The sequence below is a fragment of the Cavia porcellus genome, unplaced genomic scaffold (assembly GCF_034190915.1).
Source record: "Cavia porcellus strain 051 isolate PalLab524CR breed Dunkin Hartley unplaced genomic scaffold, mCavPor4.1 scaffold_20, whole genome shotgun sequence".
NCBI classification, from domain to species: domain Eukaryota; kingdom Metazoa; phylum Chordata; class Mammalia; order Rodentia; family Caviidae; genus Cavia; species Cavia porcellus.
This window is the reverse complement of record NW_026947503.1, coordinates 20,450,557-20,477,715: the sequence shown is the minus strand read 5'-3', so window position 1 is coordinate 20,477,715 and position 27,159 is coordinate 20,450,557. Positions and strand designations below refer to the sequence as shown.

General features: G+C 34.2%; 1 protein-coding gene across 1 annotated transcript in view; it reads left to right on the top strand.

Annotated features, from left to right (window-relative positions):
• Positions 1-27,159, top strand: part of Phlpp1 (PH domain and leucine rich repeat protein phosphatase 1) — a 231,293-nt gene that overhangs the window by 161,360 nt on the left and 42,774 nt on the right. The window contains exons 7-10 of the mRNA XM_013157076.2: positions 5,021-5,223; positions 6,184-6,244; positions 9,304-9,399; positions 14,168-14,323. Of these exons, the coding sequence (XP_013012530.2) occupies positions 5,021-5,223; positions 6,184-6,244; positions 9,304-9,399; positions 14,168-14,323 (516 nt within the window). The remainder of the gene's footprint in view (positions 1-5,020; positions 5,224-6,183; positions 6,245-9,303; positions 9,400-14,167; positions 14,324-27,159) is intronic.

The following is a 27,159-nucleotide window of genomic DNA, read 5'->3' as shown; positions in this document are numbered from 1 at the left end:
ATCATTGAGCATCTCCCTTTTCTGAAATTATTTTCCTTCCTGGGCTTCTTCAATGTAATGTATTCATTAAATTAAAATATATTTATTTTACTTCTTTAATTTCCTATCTCTCCATCCAAGACACTGTGATTTAGTTTACCATTCTTCATAAAAATTTAACTCTAGTAATTGCCTGTGACATGAAAATTTTGCTATGGCTTCTACTTTCAGACATTGCAAGGATAGAGAACTTGAATTTTGAATCCTGATCACACTAAACCCTTGCTGGACAATCTGCTACATGATAGATGCTTGGCATTCATCCTTTTCTATATAAAGTTTAATTTTATTTTTATCTGTTTAGAGAACCAGTAGATTAGGTGGAAGGTTTTTTTAATTCTGGTTTTTTATTTCTTTTTTTTTTTACTTTTTCCTTTTTATCAGTATTGGGGATCGAACTCACAACTGCCTGCTTGCAAGGCAGGCACTTATGCCGCTGAGCTAAATCCCCAGCCCCGGTGGAAGGTTTTTTTTAAAAATCTCTTTTAAGAAACAATAAAGTGTTCATTGTGGACTTTTCTTATAAAGCAGCATATAGGATTTAGTTCTTAGTGCTAACTTGTCCAGTTTGATACTTTTCCAACAAATTACCCCTCCCCCATTAGCCAGCTTGATGGCCATGTACTAGCCAAGTTAAATCTTCAGCAGTTTATGCTGAAGATTGCAATTTTTGAATTTTTGCATGAAATTCATGTTACCTAGAAAAATCCAAGAAACATGAATTTGAAAAGTAAGTTTATATTATGTTCTGTTGTTATAGGCATTCCAAAAATGAAACACTAGACATTGAAGGGTAAATCTCTGTGCCTTTGTGTTGATACCTGTAAATTATAGTTAATAACAAACTAATTCCTATAGTCATGAGAGAAGTTGGGTAGTACGCTGTTACCTGACTGAAGTCTCTCCCTCACTATAGAACCTACTCACCTGTGATTCTTAGCATCTTTACACTCTGTTTGTTAAAGATGAACCTGTTGTTACTTCAGTTCCCACATTCTTCTCTATTACTAACCCTTACTCATGCTTGACCAGTTGCTACAGCATAAAGTAGTAACAGGCTTTGCTCCCCTTCCTTTGCCTTTACTGTGTTTTGGACTCTCTGTATTCCAGTTCCATGAAGAACTACTTGACCTCGTTTTTCCTCAGACTAAAGGAATTAAACCTGTTTACCTAGGAAAGTCTTAGCAATTTCAAATCTAGAAATCTTAATTTGGGAAATACAAATGGTTGTAATTTGACTTTGAAAACTTACTGAAATGAGACAGGATCAGGAATGAAACACTTAGTCTTGTTAATGTTATTTGCCTATGAGTCATTTGGATTTTAAAAACTCTCATATTCCAGAATTTAGGCCCCTTTTTGTTCAGCCCCTGGTAGTATAACTTTGGTAGATTCCAAGAAGATGAGTTGCATTGACTTTGGGGAACAAGTATGAGATGAGTTCTAAGTTATCTAGTACATATCAGGAAGATACTATTTTTTTCTTGATCTGAAGAAAGTAAGATCAATGTAATGTGTCTAGAAGTAGCAATTCTTATTAAGAAACTTACAAATTCTCCAGATTTTAAGTTTTGAGTCTTTTTAATGACTATCAGATGTATGACATTTAAATATAAGAGTAGACATTGGACATTCTGTGAATGTGATATGATTGAGTAGATATCTACTTCTCTTCAGTCCCCTGAACTCAGGAGGGAAAAATTTGATCAGATTTGCCTACAGTTCTGCCTTACTGCTTTAAATTGAAGCTAATGGAGTAATTTAAGACACGCTTCATTTAGTTTCTTTAAATGAAGGGCTGGTTTCATTGACTGAGTTTCCTTCAAGTGAAAATGTTATATGAGATTAAAAGTGATCAGTTTTCTTTCTACCTTTTCCTTACATTGATAATCTTTGAATCTTACATTATTTCTGTGGTGTCACTATCTCTTCCTCCCTCAGTGCAACTGCTACCCAGTTCTCTCTCCTCAGTCATTTCTCTATCCATATTTTCTGTTTTGGTGATTGTATGTACTCTCAGGCTTCATCTTTGATCTCTTATTTCTATATTAATCATTCCTTAGGCTTTTTCCTAATCCGTCTTGGCTTCCAGCTAGATAATTTCTCTCTGACTTCCTCTATTAATGACTTAACCTAATACATGTGAGACAGTCCAATTTATTTCTTTATTCAACCAGTTCTTTCCCCTGTGTCCCTGTTTTTGCTGATACCCACCTTATTAGTTATCCAAACACAAAACTTGGTGCTACTTAGAATCCTCAATCAGTTCTTTTACATCAGTTTCTCTCTCATCTTTTTTTCTTCTTACTGCTACTATTGTCCTCTAACTGAACCATTTGCCTCCACTGTGCATCCTCTTACCTAAGCACGGTCTTACTCATAGCCTTCAGTGTTCTAGTTCAAGGTATCCAAGCTTTCCTATCTGGCTAGCATATGACCCACTTGAAGATGAAACTATAACTTCCAGCTGCTCAAGTGTGGCCCTCCAGCTTGGGCCAGCAAGTCAATTATTTACTACTTTTCATAATGAGATATGTATAGAAACTGATATTTTGGAAGTGCATAGTGATTAGATATTGCAATAATAGTTAAGTGCTCTATTAGACTCATTGTCAGGGAGTTGACTAGGTGTTGTCAGAGTTGTACAGCAAGTTGCATGTGGTCTGAACTGTGTACTGGTCTTATGCAGCAGGGCTGTACAACTGTCTGTGATGAACTAGAAGTTCAAAAAGTAGAGCACTATTCTTAATTAACCCTAGTGCTCCCAGTGTTTTCACTTTGATACATTCTTGGTAAATACTGCTGAATGATAGACCTTTCTTACCATGTTACCACTGTTCCCACGTACCCTGCACTCAGGCAAGACACACCCCATTTTCTTGTCTTCAATTCAGACACTACTCTCCTGCTTCCTATGAATTGCTTTTCTTCTCCTCTACCTTTGGAATTGAAATGCTTCCTTTTCCATAACACCCTTGCTACCGTGCTCTGTGTTTCATACATTGTTATGGTATTTATCAGTACTTGTAATTGTTATTGTGGATACTATAAACTATAACTGATTCTCCTTAGCAGATTATGAAATCCTCTGCGAGCCATCTCATCTGAGTCATCCCTTGTTGTTGCCATAAAGCCATAGGTGTCACCATTGTTAACACTACCAAAGCCCTTTACAGTTACAGAGTACTAGCACATACCCATTTCGTTTTTTAAATTATTTTGCAGAATAACAAAGGTGTTTCTCATTTCAAAGATTGGAAATAGGCTCAGAGATGTTAGATGACTTGGTCAAGGCCCTCTATAATGATTAGCAGGCAGCTGAGACTAGAACATAGCACCTGAGAATTGCCTTCTGTACAGAAGGACCTTCTCAATGAATATTTGTGCAGTAAATAATACACTATGTTAATGGAGGATATTTTTGGAAGGAAATTATAACCATATTTTGCCTCTTTAAAAACTTACCCTAATTCATTATCAGAGGTAGCAATTTAAGCTAAATAATGGGAATGTTAACTTTCTTTTCCTTCATCATAGACTTTTCTATTGTCTCCTCATTAAATAAGCGAATTTTATAAGCAATATTTTAGTGGTAATACGATGACACTATGTGTGGGGGCTATTTCAAATGAAGGTGTAATGCCAGTATGAAAATTAGTTGAAATAGAATTCATGGGAAAATTTTTAATTTTTACAGTCTTCAAAAGTGAGATCTGTTTATCCTTTTTATTCGGTATTACACATTCTAGTAATCTAGTGAACATTTAGAAATAAACACATTTCTGGGCAGAGCCGATTTTTAAATCCTACAATCCAGGACAAAAAAAGAGAAGGATCCAAAAACATCATCTTGGGGACATTTGAAGAGGACATATGCTATGCTTGCTTCTTGATGAATTGTATTTCTCTGCTGTCACTCATCCTTGTGCTACTATGGGTTTATAATTTTGCTATTAATAATTCACTTACATAATTTTATTTTGTTAATGAGCAGAAATTGAGTACATACATTGTACCTTTGGCTTTTTCCTTAACTCCGTCCTTAACATCAGTGCTTTTCAAGTCAAGTACATAATCTCAGCACTTAACATGCTTATAATGAGAAGTACAGGGTTTTTGTTATTGTTTATTTTTAAAGAAGTTTGGCAAAATCTACCAAGCTAGGATTTGAGATTTTTCACCTATTTTCTTCCTTTTGAAGCTAAATTTATCTTTGTTTTATTTTGTTTCCTAATTTCCATTACTACTTGTCTTGTGGGAGCACATTCGCAGCAAAATCAGTCTGTTAACTAAGTTTCATGGCTACAGATTCTGCCAGTTTTTCCTGACGCTTTGCCCATCCTAGAACTGTTCATCTCTATTGTTCTTCATTTTATGATTTCTCAGTCAATCCCAATTTAAATTTCAGAATTTCTGCACTTTGCTCTTTATTTAATAATATTCAAGGCCTGTTCTGAGCAAATGAGAACCCCTGTATTCCAAGCTCTGATGCTGTCATTCATTATGCAATTTGCATTAATTTTTTTTTTCCACAGTCACCCCTTAATTCTGTCTGTCCACTCATCCTTTCTCCTTCCTTGAATATTCATTATAGTTGTAATGTGCTTAATATGTTCTGGGTTTTATTTCCTATGTTTTTTTCATTATGGTATCAGTACTTTCATAACCTAGTTCTATGAAAATAAGTGCATATTCTCCTCAGCAAATGAATCAGTGTAGAATCACTATGCTTGCTCCTCTCCCAGCCTTAGTGAGTTAAATTGTGTTTTTTAATAGATCATGAAAGCTAAGAACTCTTGGAATTGTAGCTAAAAATAAGCTGAGAATCTGACCATTTAAGCAAGGCCAGATGCTAAGATTAAAGAAGTCATGAAAAACTAACTCAGTAAGACTTTCTCATTATCCTATCAGGTTAGGCTATTGCCATTTGTTTATAGCATTACAGTTAATTGTTGTCTTTATTTGTGTCCTTTTCCTCAAGACTGAATATAATTAGGAAACTTATAGCAGATGAAGTGGAGTTTCTGCAGCATGTCACCCAGCTTGATCTTCGAGACAATAAACTTGGTGATCTAGATGCTATGATTTTCAACAACCTTGAAGTTCTACACTGTGAAAGAAATCAATTGGTGACATTAAGCATTTGTGGCTATTTCTTAAAAGCACTCTATGCCTCTTCTAATGGTATGTAATGTAGATATAACATTACATCAAAGCTGTTTTTTTTTTCAGTTTTTAGAATTTACTGCTTCACTGATTTTTCCCCCTTAATTAATGAAATAAATATCACAATTTTCCAAGATAAAAGTCATAAAGAAGAATGCTGGTTTAATATTTAAGCAAATCAAAAAAGATTTTATTGTTTCTAACTTTTTTTTTATGTTTAGCTAAATTACTCCCACTATTGATTTGTTTCATCTGCTTCAAGTGAAAGGGAGAAATTAACTGTTTCTTGGATTTCCTAGGTGAGATAGTTGTTAGGAGTGCAAGGAAAACACATTGTGGACTCCACCCAGAACTTGCACTTGGAGGTTCCATTAACAAATATAAGGAACAAGAGTCTGAATCATGATAAAGTCTCTTTCTTAGAATTTGAAAATCATAGCTGTCTTGAAAAAGAAAAGATCGTACAGAGATGCATGGCAAACTTACAGAATTTTCAGTGATACAAACAACTGCTATGGCACACGTGCTGTGGTTATACCACCACTGCTCTAGAGAGTGCTATTTCAGTAGAATGAGGAAGGCAAAAGCAAGATTCATATGGGTTTTTGAAATGAACTCTGAGTGTTAAAAATATAATATTCATTTCGTAATCTTGCAAATGTAGTTTGACATACATAACTGAAAGAGAAGATAGGAAAGACTTGTTTCACTCATTTATAAAATCTTTTTATTAAATTAGAAGTTCCCTTTTTTCCTATAGTTTTCAAGTTTACAAGTATATTGTATTTCCTAAACAAACAACAGAGAATTATATGTTAGAAGTTCCTTATGTGTTCCTATAGTTTACAAATTTACAAGTATATTGTACTTTTTAAACAAACAATGTGGGATACTGCACAACATTTATTCTTCATAAAAAATGGGTCTCTGTGTGTCATTTGAACAGAAATAGTTTTGCGAATTTTTTTTCTCCTCTAGAACTTGTTCAACTAGATGTTTACCCAGTTCCGAATTATCTGTCCTACATGGATGTTTCAAGGTAAGACGATAAGTCTTAGAATATTCTTGTTTCTACTAGAAAATCTTTTCAATTATTTTGCCTGAACCTATGCATAAGCACTCTTACTAGATTTTGAGGGAAATTTAAATTTAAAAGTCTCATCTTCTAAAACTGTATATAGTACCTGTCTATCAAAAGACCTATTTAAGTTATGGTTCATACAAGCAGAATCTAGATGTCATTTTATGAACCAATTAGAGCACCAGATTTGAGCCTGAAAGATTAGTGAATTGAGAGTTCTGACTTGGAAGTCCTTTAGCTGTTATCTAAATTGTGATTACTCTTTAATCACAACTGCAGTGTGATTTAACATGTATGTAATTTTGCCTTTGTCTATGAAAGTTGATAAACTTAGCTGTTTTAATAAGATAATCATAGGTAAATATGTCAGTATTTAGCAATTGAAAATTATTGTTATAATTTTATTAGAAATCTCTATAAAATTCTTTGAGTAGTACTTCCTTTGTTTCCCACTAAATACATATCAAGCAATGTTATTTAATTAACTTAAAGCTAGACATTACCTGGCCAAGTCACACTTCCCCAAAAAAAACTCTTTGTCATTTTCACCTTTTAAATAAGAACAGTACAAGAGTAGGGTTTGTAAATATAGAATCTTACAAATATCTTGAATAGATTTATTTCACCTAGTTGGCCTTAGACTGAATCTGCTTTTTATTTGTAGAATGTAATTGGCATTAGAGTGCCAATTGAAATCCCTAAGTCAGAGTGAATTAGAAATGCCTGTGTCATGTTTGTCCCTGCCGATTATATGTTACTCAAATTCCTTTTGTAACGCTGATACCCAGATCTTCACTAGAATGTGCTCTGCCTCATCCAACCTGCCATCTATGATAGGCTTTACTAGGTTCTTAGTTCTTAGAACAAAGTTATAATCAGTTTATCATTTATAGCTTATCATGTAATTTCTGTATGTTGAGTTTGTCTTTACAAAGGATTAATTTCACTCTCACTAAGATATTTTATGGATTGGCTGCTATAAAAATAATTTTGTCAGTCTTGAGGCCTTCAAAATCAGAACAGTGTGTGTAATAAAACAGTAAGTAGAAAATGTCTTTTAGTTCTATATTTCAGTTTTAAAAAATGGTAGCCAATATCTTAGTTTGTTTTCATTGTTGAGACAAAATACCTGATACCCAAAGTGAAGCAAGGGAAGAAGGTTTTTTTCTTACAGTTTTGGGGCTTCAGTCCACCCTCAGCTGGCTCCGAGGCAGGATTGACATGGTGGGGCAGCTATTCATGGCCAATGCAAACAGCAAGCATGAACAAATCAAAAAAAGAGGAAAGACATGTCTTCTTCCCATCCTTACACTGTTTGCTGGCTCCTCCCCTGGTGGGTGGAGCACTCACATCGCCAATCCCAGCACTAGACAACAAACCAGCCATAAACACTAGATTCAACCGCATCCATCCTTGCTTGAGACTTGAGGGAGCCATCGAACACAAACCATAACACCAAGTCATAAAACATGATTTTAAAATCATGCCTAATTTCAGCACCCTAATGTCACATCTCTTTTCCTTTTTGTTGTAATATAATATAGTTCTTGTCTCAAGTGTCATATAAAGAATTATAGCCAAGGAAGCAGTATAGGTCAGTGTTAGAGAGCATCTATCTATCATGCATGGGGAGGTAAGTTTAATGACAAGGAAAGAAGGAAAGGGAAGGGAAATGGAAGGGAAGGCAAGGGAAGGGAGAGTGAAAATACACATAACATTTTAGGTTCTTTGTACCTTGTTACTTGGCATTTTAACTTAATTATTTTTTATTTTAAAGAGTAAAACAAAACATAACAGAAAAAAGCAGATCAGAACAATGCAAGTGTCACAGGATTTCAAAACAGGACAACAGGAGATCAACAATGGCTATTATAATGTCTCTTATTTTCTTCAAAATAGTTGTCCATATCTTCATACAATGAATTCAAACGAAACAAAATAGTATAAAACTGATCAAAACAGAATCAAAAGAATGAAAGCATTACAGGCCTTCAAAATTAAACAACAGGAAAATCAATAATGGCTACCGTAATATCACTTGTTCTCTTCAAAATAGCTCCATACCTTCAAATATATTGAAATTAAATAATACAAAACAGACTAAAACCAATCTAAACAAAGAATAAAAACATTACTGGATTTTACAACATGATGATCGGAAATCAGCAATGGCTGTAATAATGTCTCTTTTCTTCAAAGTAGCTGTTCATATCATCACTCATAATACAATCAATTCTTGTGAACTCTTTAGAAATTCTAGGCATGAATAAGCTTCTACATGTACATCTATCCTTTCTGTATTAGGAAAAACAAAAGAAAGCAAAACAAATTACTAGAAAAACAAGAAACAAAAAAGACAAATAACAATAAAGAGCCCAAAACAATACAGGCTTTCAAAAAAAGGTGGTAGGAATGTGATTAAGATGGTTATTATTTTGCATAGTAATCATCAGAAAACTTCCTCATATGACCAGATATAAACATAAAATTGATCTAATCCTATAATGTTAACAGTTTTGTTCCAAGAACTAATAGGATTTATGCACAACCATCTTAGCTATCTTAAGTGTGCATACAAATTTATATCTTTTTTTTCTTGAAAATATTTTAATGTTTAGGGTAAAAATATAAATTTAATGATAAAGCTATTTTATGCCATTTGACTGTTTGACTTACCTGGAAGTGTACGTGTATTTTTCCTGAATATAAAACATGCTTTCCCTAAACTTGCCTTAGGGAAAGTAATGTGGGAACTATAGAATTTATTATTTTCTGACTTTGCAGGTGACGCAGATGGTATAACTGTTCTTAGTTCTTATTTTCTTCTTCCTATGACAAGTCATTGTGCTTCTAGTGAAGCAAAGGCAAAGTAATGCACATATCCTTTTGACTTATATCATTATTTTTGGTATTCTATTTAAAATTTCATTCTTTTTTCTGTAATTGTGTTGCGTTTAGAACCACATTTGAGGCAAAATTCAAATCTAAAAATAATAATTTTGTGTTTTTATATTTAGGAACCGCTTAGAAAATGTGCCTGAGTGGGTATTTGAAAGCCGAAAGCTAGAAGTTTTGGATATTGGCCACAATCAAATATGCGACCTTCCAGCCCGGTGAGTATTGCATATCAGATGAGAGAATCTCAATTGATGAGTAATAAATAAAATTACTGAGTTAGTATTTAATTTATTATATTATGTGAAACCACTAAACTACAAGTTTGTTTTAAACTTTATTTGATGTCTTTTACCCCATGTGTCTTCAGGAGAGTGGTGTCAGGCTTTGACTCTCAGGTGTAAGTTTCAGAATAGCCAGGTGATGGTGTTTAGTGGAAATTTTTAAATAAACCAAATGTTCAAAAACTGGGTCCGATTTATTTCTGAGATTTTCTTTCAGAATCTTCTATTTCTGTCTGCTACTTTAACATGTTTACCTTACCTATAAATAAAATTTATTTTCCTTAGAATACAACTTATTTTAATATAGGGTGGGGAATATCATTAGATCATTGGATTTTTTTCTTTCTCCTTGGTGAAATTTGGACTAGAAGATCCAAGAACTTCTCTTTCTGTCTTTTACCATTTGTTAATATTTTATTTTATAATTTTCACTTTACTAACAGGATTTTCAAAATAGCGCTGTGATGATTTCTAGTATCCATAAAGTCAAACATTTTCAAATCCACTGTAGTACAAAATATTATTGGACTGTTACCAACCAAAAAGTAGTATAGTTCCAGGATTGTCTTGTAGCACTTTCTGTGGTGACTGAAATGCTCATCTCTGTGTTATCCAGTAAGGTGTCCAGTGGGCACATGTGGCTCCCGTGATACATGCGTGTTGTGACAAAGGAACTGAATTTTTAATTTATCTCATTTTAGTTCATTTAAATTTACATTTCACTTGTGCTAATATCTAGTATAATTCAGCATTGGCTATTTCAGACATTTTAAGTTAGCCTCAGAAGAGAGGAAGTCAGGTTTTTTTTTGTTTATTTTTTTGTTCTTGTCTTTATTTTAGCCTGTGTATATAGTCAAAATATCTATGAAGCCATGGTAGAATAATGTCATTTTGGAGTAACTTACTTTAAGTAAACTTTCACTTTAGTTTTATATGGTCCTTAAAGGTATGTGATTAACTTAAATGGCAAGGTTTATGAAATATATATGCTCGATGAGCCTGCTAAGTGTGTTAACAGTTGAGCTGTCTGATATGCTAGTTACTCTCTAAGCTAAGTGGCTATTGAGCACCTGAAATGTAACTAATTTCTAATTGAGAAATAGTATAACCATGAAATATACACCACATACAAAAATAAAATTATATGTTGATTACACTATAAAACATTACTTTTGATACAGTGGGTCAAAAAACTATAAGAATCCTTTTCCCCCATACTGAGAATTGAACCAAGGGTCCTAATCATTGAGCTACTTCTTCATACCTTTTTGAAAATTAGAGCCTAATACTGGATTTCAAAACTAAGACAGTAGGGAATCTACCATAGTTACTCTATTGCATATTGTTGTCCTCTAACTACTTGCTCAGAACACTGGCTTTAGGGCTGCTTTTAGGTTGTTCTTTACTTCAGTTGCCATCATATCTGTCTTCATTTGTCTGAATCAGCCAGTTGATTACAAGGGGTGGGGGATGTCCCTGCCCACTCTAGCCTGTGTGTTGTGGGGGTGTGGGACTTCCATCCTAGTTCTGCCTCTGCCTGTGGGGCCTCTGCTAGCTCACCAGGGGAAGGTGGAGATGTTTTTCCATTTTGAAACAGGGTCTGCTAAGTGTCCCAGGCTGGAGTCAAACTTGAGGCCCTCCTACCTCAGTCTCCCAAATAACTAGATTTATAGGTGTATACTCCTGTATCTATCAATCTTTACTTTTTTAAAATACAGCTACTAGAGAATTTAAAATTGCATACAGTTTTCATTATGTTTTTCTTGGTGTCATTATTACCTTCTTTTTTGTTTTGTTTTGTTTTGTTTTGTTTTTGGTACCAGAGATTGAACTCACAACCTCGTACTTGCCAGGCAGGCTTTATGCCGCTGAGATAAATCCCCAGCCCTATAGTTACTTTCTTGTTACTGGGACAAAATGCCCACCACATACAAGTTAGAGGAGGAAAGGTTTATTTCAGCTTACAGTTTGTAGAGGTTTCAGTCCATAGTCACCTAGCTCCAAGGCAGGGCAGCATGGCAGGGAGAAACAGACCGTGGGTTGGCAGGCAGGAAGCAGTGAAATAGCAAGACTTCTTTTTTATTCCCTTTTCATTTCATCCAGGCTACAAGCCAGTTAGTTGGTGTCACCCACACCAAGGGTGGATCTTGCTTCTTTCAGTGACTTCATTGTCTACACTGAGAACTACACTAAACTATTTAGTGGACTAGTCCAATAGCACACAACCATGATCCAGTTACCTTCCAAAAGTCCCACTTCTGAGTGCATGCAGCTCTGGGGGACATCTCTATATAAGCCATCTTGGAGAACAGTTTTAGAGAATAGCTTTCAAAAGAAATCTAATACACATTTTTCAATGCCTGAAAAGCTCAGTTAATTTATCTTTCCTTGCTATCTATTATAACTGTAACTTTGATTCACTTCAAAATGCTTTATGCTGTGGGGTTTTTCTGGGGTTTTTTATTAGTATATATTAGTTATACAGAATAGTGGACTTTATTCTGGATATTGTACATGCATGTCACATGCTTTGATCTTCTCCATGTCCTAGAATCTTACATTGGCTGAACATTTAGGTGACACTGTGAAGCTCATCATTATGGCCGGGGGAGAGACAGGAGTATCTATGCCCTACTTGTAAACTGGCTTTTTTTGAGTCCATGTCTTTAGGGGTTCTAAACAAGCACTTTCAAATGCTCTACTGTCACAGAATTTAAAGAAGGGTGTGTATGTGTTTTAACATGAAATAAGAACAGTATGTATTTTATGTATAGCTGTAAACTTTGAGCCTTATTGATAATGTAATATTCAGGCAAAATGGTGATTCATTTTAATCCATTTAATATTTAAACTGTGGATAAGGCATATGAAGGACTTAAAAAAACAAATTATGTAGAAATGGAAATATATTACCTGATAAGCGTGACTCCTGAGTTTGATTCTTGGTAACCTCCCCCGCAAAAAGAAATGGAAATGTATTAAAGGGGAAAAAATTAATGATTAGACAGTATCTAAAATAACTGTACTTAATCTTGATAATCAGCATTTAATTCTCATCTTGTAGTTGATTAAGCCTACTTTTTTATTTGAAAAAATCAGGATAAGGATTTTTTTCACCCTGTCTTTCAGTAATCCATGTATTAAGGATAAAGAATATATAAAAAGTAAATTAACCAAATACTGAATTACTGGGTTTGAGTAACTGTTACAGAGACTGTTCCATGTCACTTTTGATTATTCACCTGCCCTGGATAATCTGTCCTGTTACACTGATTGGTAAATCTTAAAAACCAGATTCTCATTGATGGTAGTTGGTGATTTCAGAGCAGGGATTGAGATGAGTTGCTAAGCATCCTTTGGAGGAAAGAGTATACTTTTGATATTTAAAGTGTAGTTATGCCCTTAATGTATGTGACTTTTAACAGTTGTGAATCAAAGGATATAAAATTGTTTAAAGTAGGTTTTAAATGTTCTCACCACAAAAGAACAATAGGTACTTAAGGTAATACACGTTAGTTCACTTGATTTAGCCATTCTATATGATGTACATATTTCAAAATACGTTGAACATCATATATATGTACACATGTATACTTCTATATTTACATGTGTGAGGATATATATAGATGTGGTGTGTAAATGTAAATTTTCTTGCCAAGTAAAAATAAATCAATTAAAAAACAATCATGAACATGAGCGAAGCCAGAGTGGTAGAAAACAGGAGGTGAATGAGGAAGCCTCCATTCTTTGACAGCAGTGTACACCAAAGTCTTTATAGCACAGATTACAATCTCACTTCTTTTACATCCCTTGAAGTCTGTCTCTAGCCCTGTTTTTTCCCTACAGCTATTGGAAAAGCATAATGCAGTTTATATTAGATTAATATAACATCATTTGTTCCTGTTCTTAATGATAACTTACAAGAAATACAGCCAAACTTTCAAACAGCTCTTTGTGCTTCACAAGAAAATAGTGGGTTAAATGCATTCTATTCTCTCCAAGGAAGTCCCTGCTTTGGTGTAGAATTAAACGAAAGAAATAAAAATACACAGGGAGCAAGGAAGGAAAAGAAAAGACAATTATCATTGTAAAATACAATTGAAAAAATGTAAATTTTCTTAGTTACATTTGCAAAAGTTTAATTGGATAGAAGAACATTCTATGTTGACCTTTGTATATAGAGATTGCTCAGCTGTATTTATTCCAGATCTATTATAAATAAAACATTCAGTGTTATAGGGCCTACGTAAGACAGAAGCTCAACTCTGGAGAACCACGCAGTCTTACGAAGTTTACTGTGTCAGTCTAACAAGGATAGACTGTGTTCTTTAGTGTTTGTGTCTGTGGAACTTGTTTTTCACTAAGTAAAGCTTCTTTACTTATTTTTACTGCCTCTTTTTTTAAGGTATGGAAAGTATTGAGAGGCTGGGGATTTAGCTCAGCGGCATAAGCGCCTGCCTTGCAAGCAGGCAGTCCTGAGTTCGATCCCTGGTACTGATAAAAACGAAAAAAGACAAAAAAAAGAGAAAGCATTGAAATACAAGTTCAAGTGTAATTGAAATGAAGCATTTATTGCTCTGAATGAATGTATGATTTTTAAAAAGATAATTTTAAGTATTTTGCCTTTACTCATTTTCTAATCTGTATCACACATTAGTTCTAAATAAGTTGCCTACTGTTTTTTGTCCATTTTTTTTAACAGCTTATTTTGTAATAGTAGTCTCCGTAAACTGCTAGCAGGTCACAACCAATTAGCACGGCTGCCTGAAAGGCTGGAAAGAACTTCAGTGGAGGTCTTGGATGTGCAGCACAACCAGCTCGTTGAGCTACCACCTAACCTTCTCCTGAAGGCTGACAGGTAAAGCAGCTTTTCTGTGTTGTATATTCTTCTGAGTGTGTTCAGTGCCCTTTGCTATTGTTCTTTTCTTCTGTGATTTGATACTATTTGTGGGAATTTTCTGATTATTTGTCTATCTTAGATTTATGAAGAGGATGCTTTTGCCAGTCACTTCTCTGAGCATTGTGTAGGGGATAGAGCCAGGGGTGTCTTTGCTGCTTTGCGAGGAGAGGCATAGATTTTTTTTTGTGAGTAGAAGTGTGTTGTAGGGAATATAGGTGTAAAACAAGACTGTGACATCTACCTCCTGTATTGTTACTGGTCAAAACTTGTTCAGGCTGCTCTAGGTTTTAGCTTATTTTATAATTTGCTGTTCTTCCTTTCCTGTACTTCTGACTTTTGTGACAGAGTTAGATTTCCTTGGACTTTGTTTAGTTTTTTTTTTTTTAATCAGTCCTGCTTTATTACAATTTACCCTTGTACTTAGTATAGGAAATGAAATTCTATTTTCCATGAACAGATACCACATACAAAACTTGCTTTATAGAGAGCTTTAAGTGTTAGTGGCTCTTAATATACTTTGAAACATTTGTTTGCTTTAGACTACTAAAGTATTTCATAGGCTGGTGGCCTCAATCAGTTTGAAGTCTGCTAGTATTTTTTAGAAAATAACCATTACTTTAGAGGCATTAGGAAGGTACTTTAGTGTACCTCATAATGAAATTTTTTTTGAATAGTTAGATTTAATTTTATGCTTTATAACCAGAGAGAAAGAAATGAATATTTTTACCTTAAAATTTTTTGATCTGTTTCAGCATGCGTGATATTATGAGTGAAATAAAAATCTAAGAACTCTGACTTTTCCAAGATGAATTAATTTACCACCCTATCCTCCTAAATTCCTATGCTTACTTCTGTCATAATACTTATCACATGCTATATTATAATTTCTTATTCACTAATCTCTCTCTGCAACTAGAGTATTAACTCAGTGAAGCCAGTGATTACGTCTTACGTTGTTTATTTTCACTTTTTGTTTTTTAGTGTTTGTTTGTTTGTTTTCACTGTATCTATAAAGCAGGAATGTGCTCAACAAATATTTAGTTAATGAATGATAAAAAATTTGACTAATTATAAATTACCATAAGTCTTGACTCACATTTTTGCTTCTTGTTCCTTTTTAAAAGTATCATCAAGATATAATTTATACTAGTAAAATGTACAACTCTTGAGTATATGGCTTTATGAAGTTTTACATATATATCTGTATGTTTACATTTATCTGTCTCACCTCTCTCTGTAACCATTACCTCAATCAAGATATAGAACATTTCTAGCACGCCCTTCTTTTTCATTTTGTTGTTTTACTCATGAAAATAAAAAATCTGTAGTGTGCTCATGTAAGTTATAATGAATTTGTATTAGAATAATTATAAAAGAAAATAAAATTGTTAATAAGTAATTGTTGTATTATAATTGACCAGTACTGTATCATTCTCTTGACTAAAAGGACAGTGTTTCAAGATCATTTAAAAAATAATTTTTGTTTTTACATCCGTAACACAGTATAATGTACAGCTGGTGGTAAGCTCTAGATATGCCTTATTGTTATAAATACTATAGAGTTTGATTTCTTCTCCTGCATAGAATTTTATGTCATATTGTAGCCTCGTGGGTTTTTTTTTTAAATTACACTATTGAGGCAAAGTTTGGATGCCATTTTATAGTAAGAATCTGCTTGTCTCCCTACTGTTCTATACTGAATTTATAGAACCAACTAAATAGATTCATGTTTTAGGAATCCTTGAGTGAGATAAAACCATTTCTGAATCTGGCCAAATCTGTAAGTTCATGACTAATAGGTGATTGGTGCTGGAAACTGCAGCAGATAATAATCATTTTTTATTCATTACTACAGACTTGGTTTTAGAACAATGATTCTACTTTTTCTTCTCTAGAGGGAATTGGTAAGCAGTCGTTAGGTGTGCTTGTGCCAGGGAAGACATGAAAAGTTTGCTGGAGGAGTCCACCAGTTTAAGTTGAGGAGAGTTTATTTTCACTTACAGACATGCTTGGACAAGGATTTGGGCAAGGGCAACTGTAGGTTGGTCTATAGGAATTTTGACAACACCTAGGAATAAAAAATGCTTGCTGCCATCATTTCTGGTTTTGCGACCATGTGCAAGTCATTCCAAGTCCTAGTTTTCTCATCTAACATGTTTATTATTCCCAAGTGGAACCTGTACTTTGGAAAAGGCAGGGTTTAAGTGTAACATGGGCAAATTAGAATATAAAATTAACCACTCAGAAGATACTGGTGTCAGGGACCATATAAGCTAAACCAGTAGTGTCAGCAAAAGACATTTAGGCAGGAATCCCTGTAGTCCAACTTAACTGGCTTACTTAGACTAGTGCATTTTGAAACATAAACACTAGTATGAAAGGAAATTGGCCAGTGTCTGAGAGGGAGGCAGAGCATGCTAAATGCATTGCCTGTATACCCAAACTCTAGAGTAAAGGCTTAGGTGAATTAAAAGGAGGAGTTCTAGTTTATAACAGAAAACCAAATGATTAAGAAGTCAGAAATAAGAAGCTTTTCCAAGAAGGGGTGTTCTAGAACCTTTGCTTTCCAGTCACTCACTGTAGGAGCTACGTCTCTAGAATAGTAGCTACTACTCTAGGAGTAGTTATGCCTCTGAGTCGGAAGGGGATTTAAGAGTTGGTTTTCTTAGACCATAGGGTAATAAAGGCAGGAGCCAAAGTTGCTTAGCTCTTTTTTAAACTTCATTTTTTTAATTAGTTCACATGTTAGAAAGTATGAAAAAAGGCATTTTCTAGTGATTTCTATTAAATTGGTCATTCTTAGAGGGTAGATACTTCTTTTACCCTTTGTACTTCTCAATAAAATGAAGGTTTTATCTACCTGATATTTTACAAATTTTGTGATGCAGTTTTAACTTAGGCATAATTTACATTCAGGAAAATGTTTAGATTTTGTACATGTGGTTTGATGAGTTGAGTTTTGGGGGAAGGAATATGCTAGCACTAACAGTTATCAAAGCAGGTCAGCCCAGGAAGCATGACATATAAAGCACTTTTTAGTAAAGTCTTTGTGACAGGCTTCTTGCCAAGGGTAGTTTTAGATGTGATTTGTTTTAATTTGTGCTTCAGCACAGCTAGTATTCTTACTGGCCTAATATTGTGCTGAATTCAGTCTTACATTGAGAAAATGAGTAACTATATGTATTCTCCTCAAAAACTTACACTCTAATGCGGAATTTAAAGTGACTACACAATAATAAAAGATAGGCTTATAAAAGATGGGAAATGAAAAGAATGGTGTAGCATAGTTCAGGCTCATGGTGTAAGGAAGAGTACTTCATTTTATGACGCAACAAATTTGCTGTTTGCGTTTGACAAGTAGCATCAATGCATTAATGAAACTTGGCTTTAATACTCTTGCTGTTCATTTTGCTCCATAATATAAAATTTAAATCCCCAGCATTCGGTGTGGCTAAGGCAGAAGGATCACAAGTTTGAGTCCAGCCTGGGCAATTAACAATTTAGTGAGATCCTGTCTCACTTAAAAAAAAAAAAAAGCTGAGGATAGCTCAGTGCAAAGGGCCTATGTGTGCACTGGGAGAAAAGCAGTGGTTGTCCTTTTTTCATAATTTTTCCATAACATCGTTACCAGTTTGTGTTGGATCACGTGAAAGGAAAGGGGCCTGAGTGTATGCCTTCAGTATTAAATGGCTTGGGTCATGCTTGAAGTAGAACTTGTTCTCAAAAGCCTCAGGAAAAGTCTGAAAACCACACATTATTGGATAAAGAGTAGAAGACCAAATTTTTACGCTTCCTTAGGAGTTTTTGTTTGCTTTGATTGTTGTGTGCTAAGTTCAGTCTTACGGGTTTAATTACATGTTATTGTCTGTTAAACAGAATAATGTATATTAATCTGCTACTGCCTGTATTAGGAAGATACTTGGTAACCAAATAAGAGAAGTAACTACTTAAAATTGGATGATTTTTGGTCATCTGTATCTTCCTCTGAAAACTGTCGACCCACTTTACTAAAATTCATATGATTTGAATCAACAGTTTCAGTAATTTATTTTCTACATTTATCTTTGAGTATTATTTTGACTTGTTTTTTAGAAGTTGGCAGCTCTTTGTGTGTACACTGTAAATTTATCGACTCCTTAAATATGTACAATTATCTATGTACCTGTCTATCTGTCTGTCTTTGCAGTAGTGGGAATCAAACCCAGTAGAACTGTACTACTGAGCTACATTGCTGGCTCTTTTAAAAAACTTGAGATGGGCTCTCACTGTAGAGCTCAAGCTGGGGTTGAACTTGTGATTTTCCTGCTTCAGCTTCCCTTAGTACTTGAATTTCAACCATGCACCACCATGCCCAGCTATGTGACAAATCCATTTTTTAAAATAATAATGACCTCGCAGCTCAAAAGCAAAACACGTATGAAATATGATGAACCATATATTGTAAGAAGTTGATTAATTTTTTATCTTATCAAGGTAGGATTTGATTCTGTTGGATGAATTGGCAGATATTCTAACCTGGCTTTTACTGGCCTGAATTTTGCAGTTCCCCTCTTTTTTTTCTTTGAGTTGAGAATTTTCATGATGGAAATCCCAAAAGAGTTTGAGATAATTGGTTGTCATCAGCAGATGGGTAGGGGAGGGAATAGGTAATTCCCCATGGGTCACTGAGGGATGAGTCACTGCCAGACGTACTGTTATCCTTCTGTTCTTTCTGAAACTTGGCAGTGACTGACTCCCTGTCCACCTAGCATCTGTACATGCATTTGATAGCCAGACAGCTTCTCCCAGTGGAAATCATTCTGACTAACAAATCCCAAATGGACATTTTTAAAGGAGAGTTATTGATCTCTGTTGTAGGTGGGCATCCAGGTTTTTGGGCCCTGACTGGATCCCCAACCAGAGTAATTTCAGGAGCAGGAGTAGTGGCAGTAAATATGCAAATGAAGGTCATGTTAATTGTTCATTTTGATTTATTAAATATCCCTAAAGCATTAGTCACATTATAGACCATAAGTTCTAATGACTCAGACAGGATATGTATAAATATCAAAAGGACTAAAAGAGAACAGAAAACTTAGAAGACCATGATTGATAGACCGTGACATCCTGTGTCTTTTGGCAAAGACATATTTTTCTGGCATTGTGAACTAAAGTGCCTAAACTGTTCTGTTCTGTTCTGTTCTGTTCTGTTCTTTTCTGTTTTCTTTTCTTTTCTTTTCTTTTCTTTTCTTTTCTTTTCTTTTCTTTTCTTTTCTTTTCTTTTCTTTTCTTTTCTTTCTTTCTTTCTTTCTTTTTAAATGAAGAAAGATGTCCTGTGAAGTTCTGATGTTTTGAGAGTCATGGTCAACTAAAACACTGTTTCTTTTGATATGTCTTAAGAATCCCTTAGAGAAAGTATCAGACTCTTATTGCAGTTTTACTCACTCAGACATTAGAGTGCTAGCCTGGGAACTAGTGTGTTTAACAAGGCTCCCACCATGATTCCAGTGTAGTGACCAAACACCCTGAAAGCTAATCGTGATCACAGATGCTTACACTGATGATAAATAAGTTTCTGTAAAAGAAGAATGTTAATACACAAACTGAGTGTGTGTCTAGTGGTGTGTCTGGATATCAAATACATCTCGTTTCTTCTTATAATGTTGTGCTTCTCAGATGTTTTGAAGTATTGGTTCTTAGGCAGGATTGTTACATCTAAATCAGATGGCCAGTTTTTTTAAACCAGAAAGTCAGCCAGAAAGTCAGCCATAGAGATGCCAATCTCCATTCTCTACCAAGATCTCTCTGAGTTCTGGGAAAGCGAAGGACAGAACATTGGAGAATGACCAGTAATACGGTGTTGACAGCAGAGGGACCTAGGAACGCACTCTGTGTTGTTAACCAGGACAATTTAAAAGGTTTAACCAGTGGTCTGAAGCACTCCTGATCAGTTATGAACATTCATACTGAAAAGAGGCAAGTGATGGATTGTCATGAGTGCCACCTGTGATGAGAGGCACTTTGGTAATCCTTGCTATCACTTCTCTGACGCTCTAAAAATGGATAGGATAGAAAGGTTTGCTCGCCCAAAGGAGTGTGTGTGTCCATTTATTCTAAGGAAATCTAGAATACTTTAGGGTAGGGCTTTTGCACTGCAGTGATTCTCATCTTAGCTATAATACTTTTAGATAGACTTTGAGGCCTCACGCTGACCTACTTACTAAGGGTAACTGAGGGTTGAAGTGAAAATCAGTTCTAATGAACACTCTAGATGATTTGGTGGCATAGCCAGATTTTGAGGTACTGACCGCAGACATCTTCTCCATCTCAGAAATTTGCTCCTTTAGAAGCACAAGAGTTTTACAGGCCCCAATCTTAATTCAGGAGAGGTGAAAGCATAAATAAAAAGAAAAATAAGCACTGGATCCTGCCAAGCAATCTCACAGTTTCACTCTTCACCAAGCCTCACTCTGAGGCTGCGGGTCCAGTAAAAACAGAATGAGACAGACCATTAGAAAGAAAGAAGAGGAAAGTTGGCAGTGGTCCTAAATATCTTAAAGCAGGTAAAATTATGCACAATATGAAGAGACAGCATGCAGAAAAATGTAGCTCTTAACAGGGCAATTACGGGAAACCAAAAGGAAAAGGCGAAAATTAAAGACCATACAAGACAAAAGTGTTCTAATGTTGATTGGAGAAATTTTTATGCTCATATCTTGCACTATGAGCAACTACTTTAAAGTTAACAACATGTAATGCATTGACTGTTATTCTATTATTTTGTTATGCAATTATGTTTTACTTTTTTGCATTTAAAAAAAAATGAATGAGAACATCAAAAGATGTCCAACCTGTCCCAAACAAGTTTCTTAGTGCATCTTGTCTTTGCTATATTGATAGCAGATGGCATCATTGATCATTCTAAAAATATGGTAAAATAACCTGATACCATGAAAATAAACAAGGAAAAGAACATACCCAGTATTAATCCCTAAAATGAGAAAACAAAACAAGACAACATACATCCATTATGGCATGGTCTCCAAACTCTTGTAAAACCAAAGAAAACTATAAGACAATCAAGCAGAATTAAATATACTCAGATGAGTATTTGGAATGTTAAAAGATTGAGAACCTAAGAATAAAAATGAACAAACAAGGAGTAGAAGGAGTAATAACTGGACTCGCAAAGAAAGAGGATAGCAATTATCACAGCAATGCCTAGCTCAATACAAGATGCCCAAGGCAGAATAGTCAAACGAAAATTAAATAAGGGGCATTAAAGAAAGGCAGGAAAATGAGAGGAATGCAAATTAGTTAAAGAAGACATAAAAAGATTAAAAATAAAGTAATGAAAATGGAAGACAGACCAAAAAAAGTAACATTCATGTATGGGTGATTGAAAAATAGACAATCATAGAACTGAACTAATACTTCAAACTGTAACCAAGCACACTTTTCTAGCAACAAACAAAAGATCTTAAATTACATTTTAAAGAAACTTATGATTATCTGGAAAAACTCTAGAATGTGCAACTTGGAGATACATTTTAATAAAACTATTAAATTTTGAAGATAAAAATCTTTCAGACTCTCAGCAAAAAGATCAGCAATAGACTTTCTCAGAAACACACAGTACAAAGGAAGTTAATAATTGAGTAACATTTTTAAAAATTCATCAAAGTATGATCAGAGATTTTTTAAAATGTCTAATCAAGTGTCCCTGAAGGTCAAAGTTATAGAAATATAGATGAGAATGTGATGGAGCAGAACTTAGAGTAATGGAAATGGAAGACAGACTAAAAAGGAATAACATTTGTGTATTAGTTGTTGAACAAAGATTAAAGCACTGGAATCAAACTAATATTTAAACTCAAATACAAGAAATTTTTTTAACAACAACAAAAATAAAGATCTTAAAAGTTTAGAAACATTGGTAAGTCAGATACTAAATGATTACATAAAAATCCAAAGAACTAAGATCACTTAGTAAGGCATAAAAGTACAGAGTAGCTGCAAGAACAAAAATACAAATTTCCATAATAGCAAAAAAAAAAAAAAACTAGTGTATTGAAGAAAAAAATGTTTATCATAGAGTGCAAAACAGTAAATATATACGAGATACTGTGTCAGAGTTGAGCAAACATCAGGTATATAAAGTGACTGAATTTATTTCACCTTTAAATGGAAATGATCTATGTCCGTCATCTGATAGAGCAAAATGTGATATATCCATGTGTGAATCATAAATTATATCTCAGAAAGTTGTTAATAAGGAAAAAAATAAAGGTATCAAGGATCTGTTCTCACCCTATATACCAGTGCATATACCTTAGTTCTAAAACCACTTTGTTAATGGGAGAACCTCAGAGTGTTTCTGCTAAGATAAGTAACAGGAAAGGGATGCACGTTATTTCTGTTGTTATGTAGTATTGTACTAGATGTAGCAGCCATACAGTTTGACAAGAAAAGAATCAATGGAGTCATGAGAATTTGCAGAGATAAACTATCTACTTTGCAGTTAGCATGATAGTACACAAGTGTTTAAAAACACTAGAGCATTGCTGATAAATGAATTCAGGCAATGAAATATTAAAAAATAGGATGTAAAATTAATAGGCAGATGCTTCAACATACACAAACAGAAGCCAGGAGAAAAAATTCTGTTGCTAGCAAAATTCCTCTTTTAAAATAGGATCAAGGATAGGAATAAAGTTAATAGTGTGCAAAACTATGTGGAGAAAATGTGAAATTCACAAAATAAATTTGATCAGACGTCCTTTATTCTCACAGAGAACAAAATAATAAGATAGTGGCTTTTTGTAAATTTGACTAATCATATAAATATCTAAAAAGCTTTTATAATGAGATTATATAAATTGATGCCACAGTTCAATTTATACAAGTTCATACAGAAACATGCAAGAATATTCAGCAAAACACTGTAAAAGTGCAATGACAAGCAAGAGCCAAGCCTTACCAGACATCTAAACATGTACAATTTTGTTCTTTCTGCTGAGAAGGTATAGCAGCTGTGATACTCAGCATCAGAGAATGTACCTTGTATCTAGAACTTGGTTGCTCAGGTACCAGAAAAAGAACCAGGAATTCTTGGAAACAGGATTAATTCTAATCTTGGAGCCAGGTAAATACAAGATAAATCTGAAAGTATGTCAAAATGTATATGTACCAATTTGATTATATCTGGTACAATTTGGGTGACAAAAATAAGACTGATGAATTATATCCAGTAGAATAAAACAAATACCTTATAAGTTCATATTGATATGAGTAAACATGTAGGGATGCTTCTTACAATATTATTCTAATTAATATAAACTCTTAAATAGAAGGGCTCATGGAAATAGAAAAATATCCATTTGCCAAATACCATAGAGATAATTATTGTGAGAAAAAATGCTAAATTAGTGAGTAAAAATATGGTGAGTCTCAAATGATCTCCCCACAGATCTATTTATTGCAAAAAAAATTATAACTTTACAATGGAGATATTTGGCAGGTACCACCAAATGATCAGAGTTAATGTTGCCAATAGTAAAAGGTTGGCATTATGTTTCTTCTGACATGCACTGAGAAAGGTACAACTTCTGTGGTCTTTAGTCCCCCAAAATTGTAATCTTATTCTAACATAACAAATCATGAACCTAAATTGAGTGACATTGTTCAAAATAGTTGGCCGATACCCTTCAAAAGTATGATCATTTACAAGATACAGAATTGATGGGAGGAGATTAAGGAGGCATAATAGTGAAATGCAGAGGGTGTCTTACATTGAATCTTAGAAAAAAAGGAGGACATGAGTGGGATAATTGATGCAAATGAGATCAGGTCCTTGGACTGTTATTGAATCCATATTAATTTAACTCTTAGAACTGTATTTTGAGTTCTTATTCAAAGATTCTTAAATGTGTATAATTTTTGATTTTTTGCTCTGTAGGGTAATATGAAGTCTTTATTACTCAAGTAGATTCTCAGACCTCCCAAAAATAATGGTGATGTGAGTTTAGGTTAGATTATGCCCACTTTTTCTTCACTTGTGTTTCCACTCTTAGATGGTAGTGCTGGATGATAAATAATTGATTTTTTTCAAACTGTTTAGTAGGAGTATAACATTAAGTGAATTATAACCACCAATTAAAAATTATAGAAAAGTTCAGTATCACAGAATGAATTCAAATATAGTTTTATAAATGTTCATTTCAGTTATACCAAGTATATGTTGCGTGTGTACTGACTACTTGCTTAACATGTATTACATAATCTTAGTTACCATCATAAAAAACTGCTTCAAGAATTGTCACCCTTGTGAAGGTAGATGAAATTGTCTAACTTTAGGCAAGCAAAAATAAGAAATTTTAAGTTTCAACACTTCTGAAACATTTTGTGAAGAAAAACCAGGGAGTTGTCTAAAAGTCAAAGTTTTGTTCAGTTTAAATATTTAACCAGTTGGAGTATTAATAGACTTTTAAGTCCTACAACTAATCTCCAAAGAAACTGTTTAAAAGCAGAATACCTGGTGTCTACGAGTAGGAAAATTCCTTATGTACCAAATTCTGTGCTCTTTCAGGCACAAAATCTGGCTGTAAAATGTGTGTGTTGAAATTTCTGAAATGCAAACATGACAAAAATGAACAAACTTGATGGGCCAGATGGATACAGTGCTAAGACAGTGGAGCAGACCATTTGCTCCAGAGAGGCAGGAAGAAGATTTGTCTTATTGCTATGGAGGGCAAGTGCCCCTGAAACACTATATGTATGTCTTTTCTTTATGATCTTTACATGTTCCTCTAAGAAAAGATTTTGAGTACTTCACTATTGATTGCCTTAAAAGAACTGAGTTTGAAATGCTGTGCACACATGAATTTCACATGTGCCAGCAAGTGCCCTGTTTGACCTCTAGTGGTTTTTTTGGAGAAAATGACCTATGAAACTGTCCTTAGAAAAGGCTTTTATTTCTTTTTTTAACATTTGGATTTTGAAGAGAAGTGTAATCTGGTTTTTATTTCTGGCACTGCCACTGGTTACTGTTTAACCATTGCCAAGCAATTTGACATTCTCAGCTGCAGTTCTGTCTTCTGTGAAATATAAAGGAGTATCTCTGGGAAGATGGGAAAGTCAAATGAGATAGAAAATAGAATAGAGCTGTACTTCTTATAAAGCGCCTTACAAATGAAAAGAACACAGTGATATCATTTTTCTCTTAATTAGAAATTAATTGTATGTTGCAAAAGATTGGCGCATTAAACAGTTCCCCTCCACTCACACAGTCATTACAAAAATCTGCAAGGGAGAAGTTTAGAATTTTTTTTTTTTTTTTGGTTTTTTGTTTTTGTTTTTTACAGGGTTGAAGGAAGGGAGTAGAGTTATATAGCTCATTCCCAAACTGGAGAAATTTTGCGTAACCAAAGTAGTTGTTTATTCTGGTGGAAAGATGACACCTACATCATTAAATTGATTTGTTTTCTGGTCAGATATAAGGTTGGGAAAAGACTCTTTTAAGAGAATAGCTGTTGAATTTAATTTTCCTGAGACCATTATAGTTGAAAATCTTGTTAGTCCAATCATTTGCCCCTTTTATTAGCAAGGTGATTCCAGAAGAGTTTATGCAGTTCAGATGACATCTTTTGGAATTAGCCTATGTAGGTACAAAGAACTTGTTTCATTTCCTGGAGAAGTCAGATGTGAGATTTCTCCCTCATTGTAATTGTCTGTAGTGTATATAAATTCCTTAAGTATAGGCACATTTCAAAAGGATGAGAGGATAAGTCTTTATGAAAATCATTTCTTCCCTTTATTCAGTTGCTGTGTGAGGTTTTTAAAGTTTCTTTGGCAGATTTCTACATAAGCACTGACTTGTAACATTTTACAAACCACATTCTCATTTTAGTCTGAAAGTATGCAAACATTCTGAATTCATTTTCCTCTTTTTTTTTTTTTTCCTTTATATGTCTTTACATATTTCCTAGAAAATTGTGGTTTAGTAATGTCAGGTGTTTTCCCAGCTGAGCCTAGACGACGATACTTAAGGGAAAAATGTATTTTTTACATTTTAATTTATTCTAATCCCATACTGAAGAAATTCTTAATAGGATATTTAAGTCAGGTGATGGAAATGAGATTCAATAAAAAAATTTATAACAACTCTGGTGCGGAAACTGGTTTCCTTCCTAGTTCAAAGCCACTTCAGAAACTGTATGAATGACCTTTTTTTTTCTTTCCTGTAGCACACACGACTATAATTTCCCATGACTATGGTCTGTACAGCGCATCTCTAACTTCCGTTTTTTTCTAAATGTCAACAGAATACTTGTTTTTTTAATGGAAAATGTTCTATTTTAGGGAAGCTGCTCTTCCTCAGACAAGTAATGGATTTTTGGGGTATAAATGTGTAAGGGGATGCAAAATTGGCAAGTGTTAAGTTAGTAGAATTGAGAGCTTGAAATAACGGTCCTAGGGATGACTCCTAATATAAAGCCTTCTATCCAAGATTAAAAATAACTGAATCTGGTGTTTCATATTTTTTTCCTTTTAGAGGAAGATTTTTAGTGTTTTCCCTTAACATATGACAGTAGTCCCAAATCCACGTTGTAAGTTTAAACGCAGATGCTTTTTGAACCAAGAGAATGGTGTGGTTCATTAGCAACAGAGATCTAGATCATGAGCTCTCTGAACCAAGATTTGACCATTTATGTATTGCTCCAGCTGCAAAGTTGAACGTCCTTTAAGCCAAAAGTATCACCCCTGACTTGTGAGCCATGGCGTAGTCTGTTCTTCCCATTCCTTTAGAATAATTT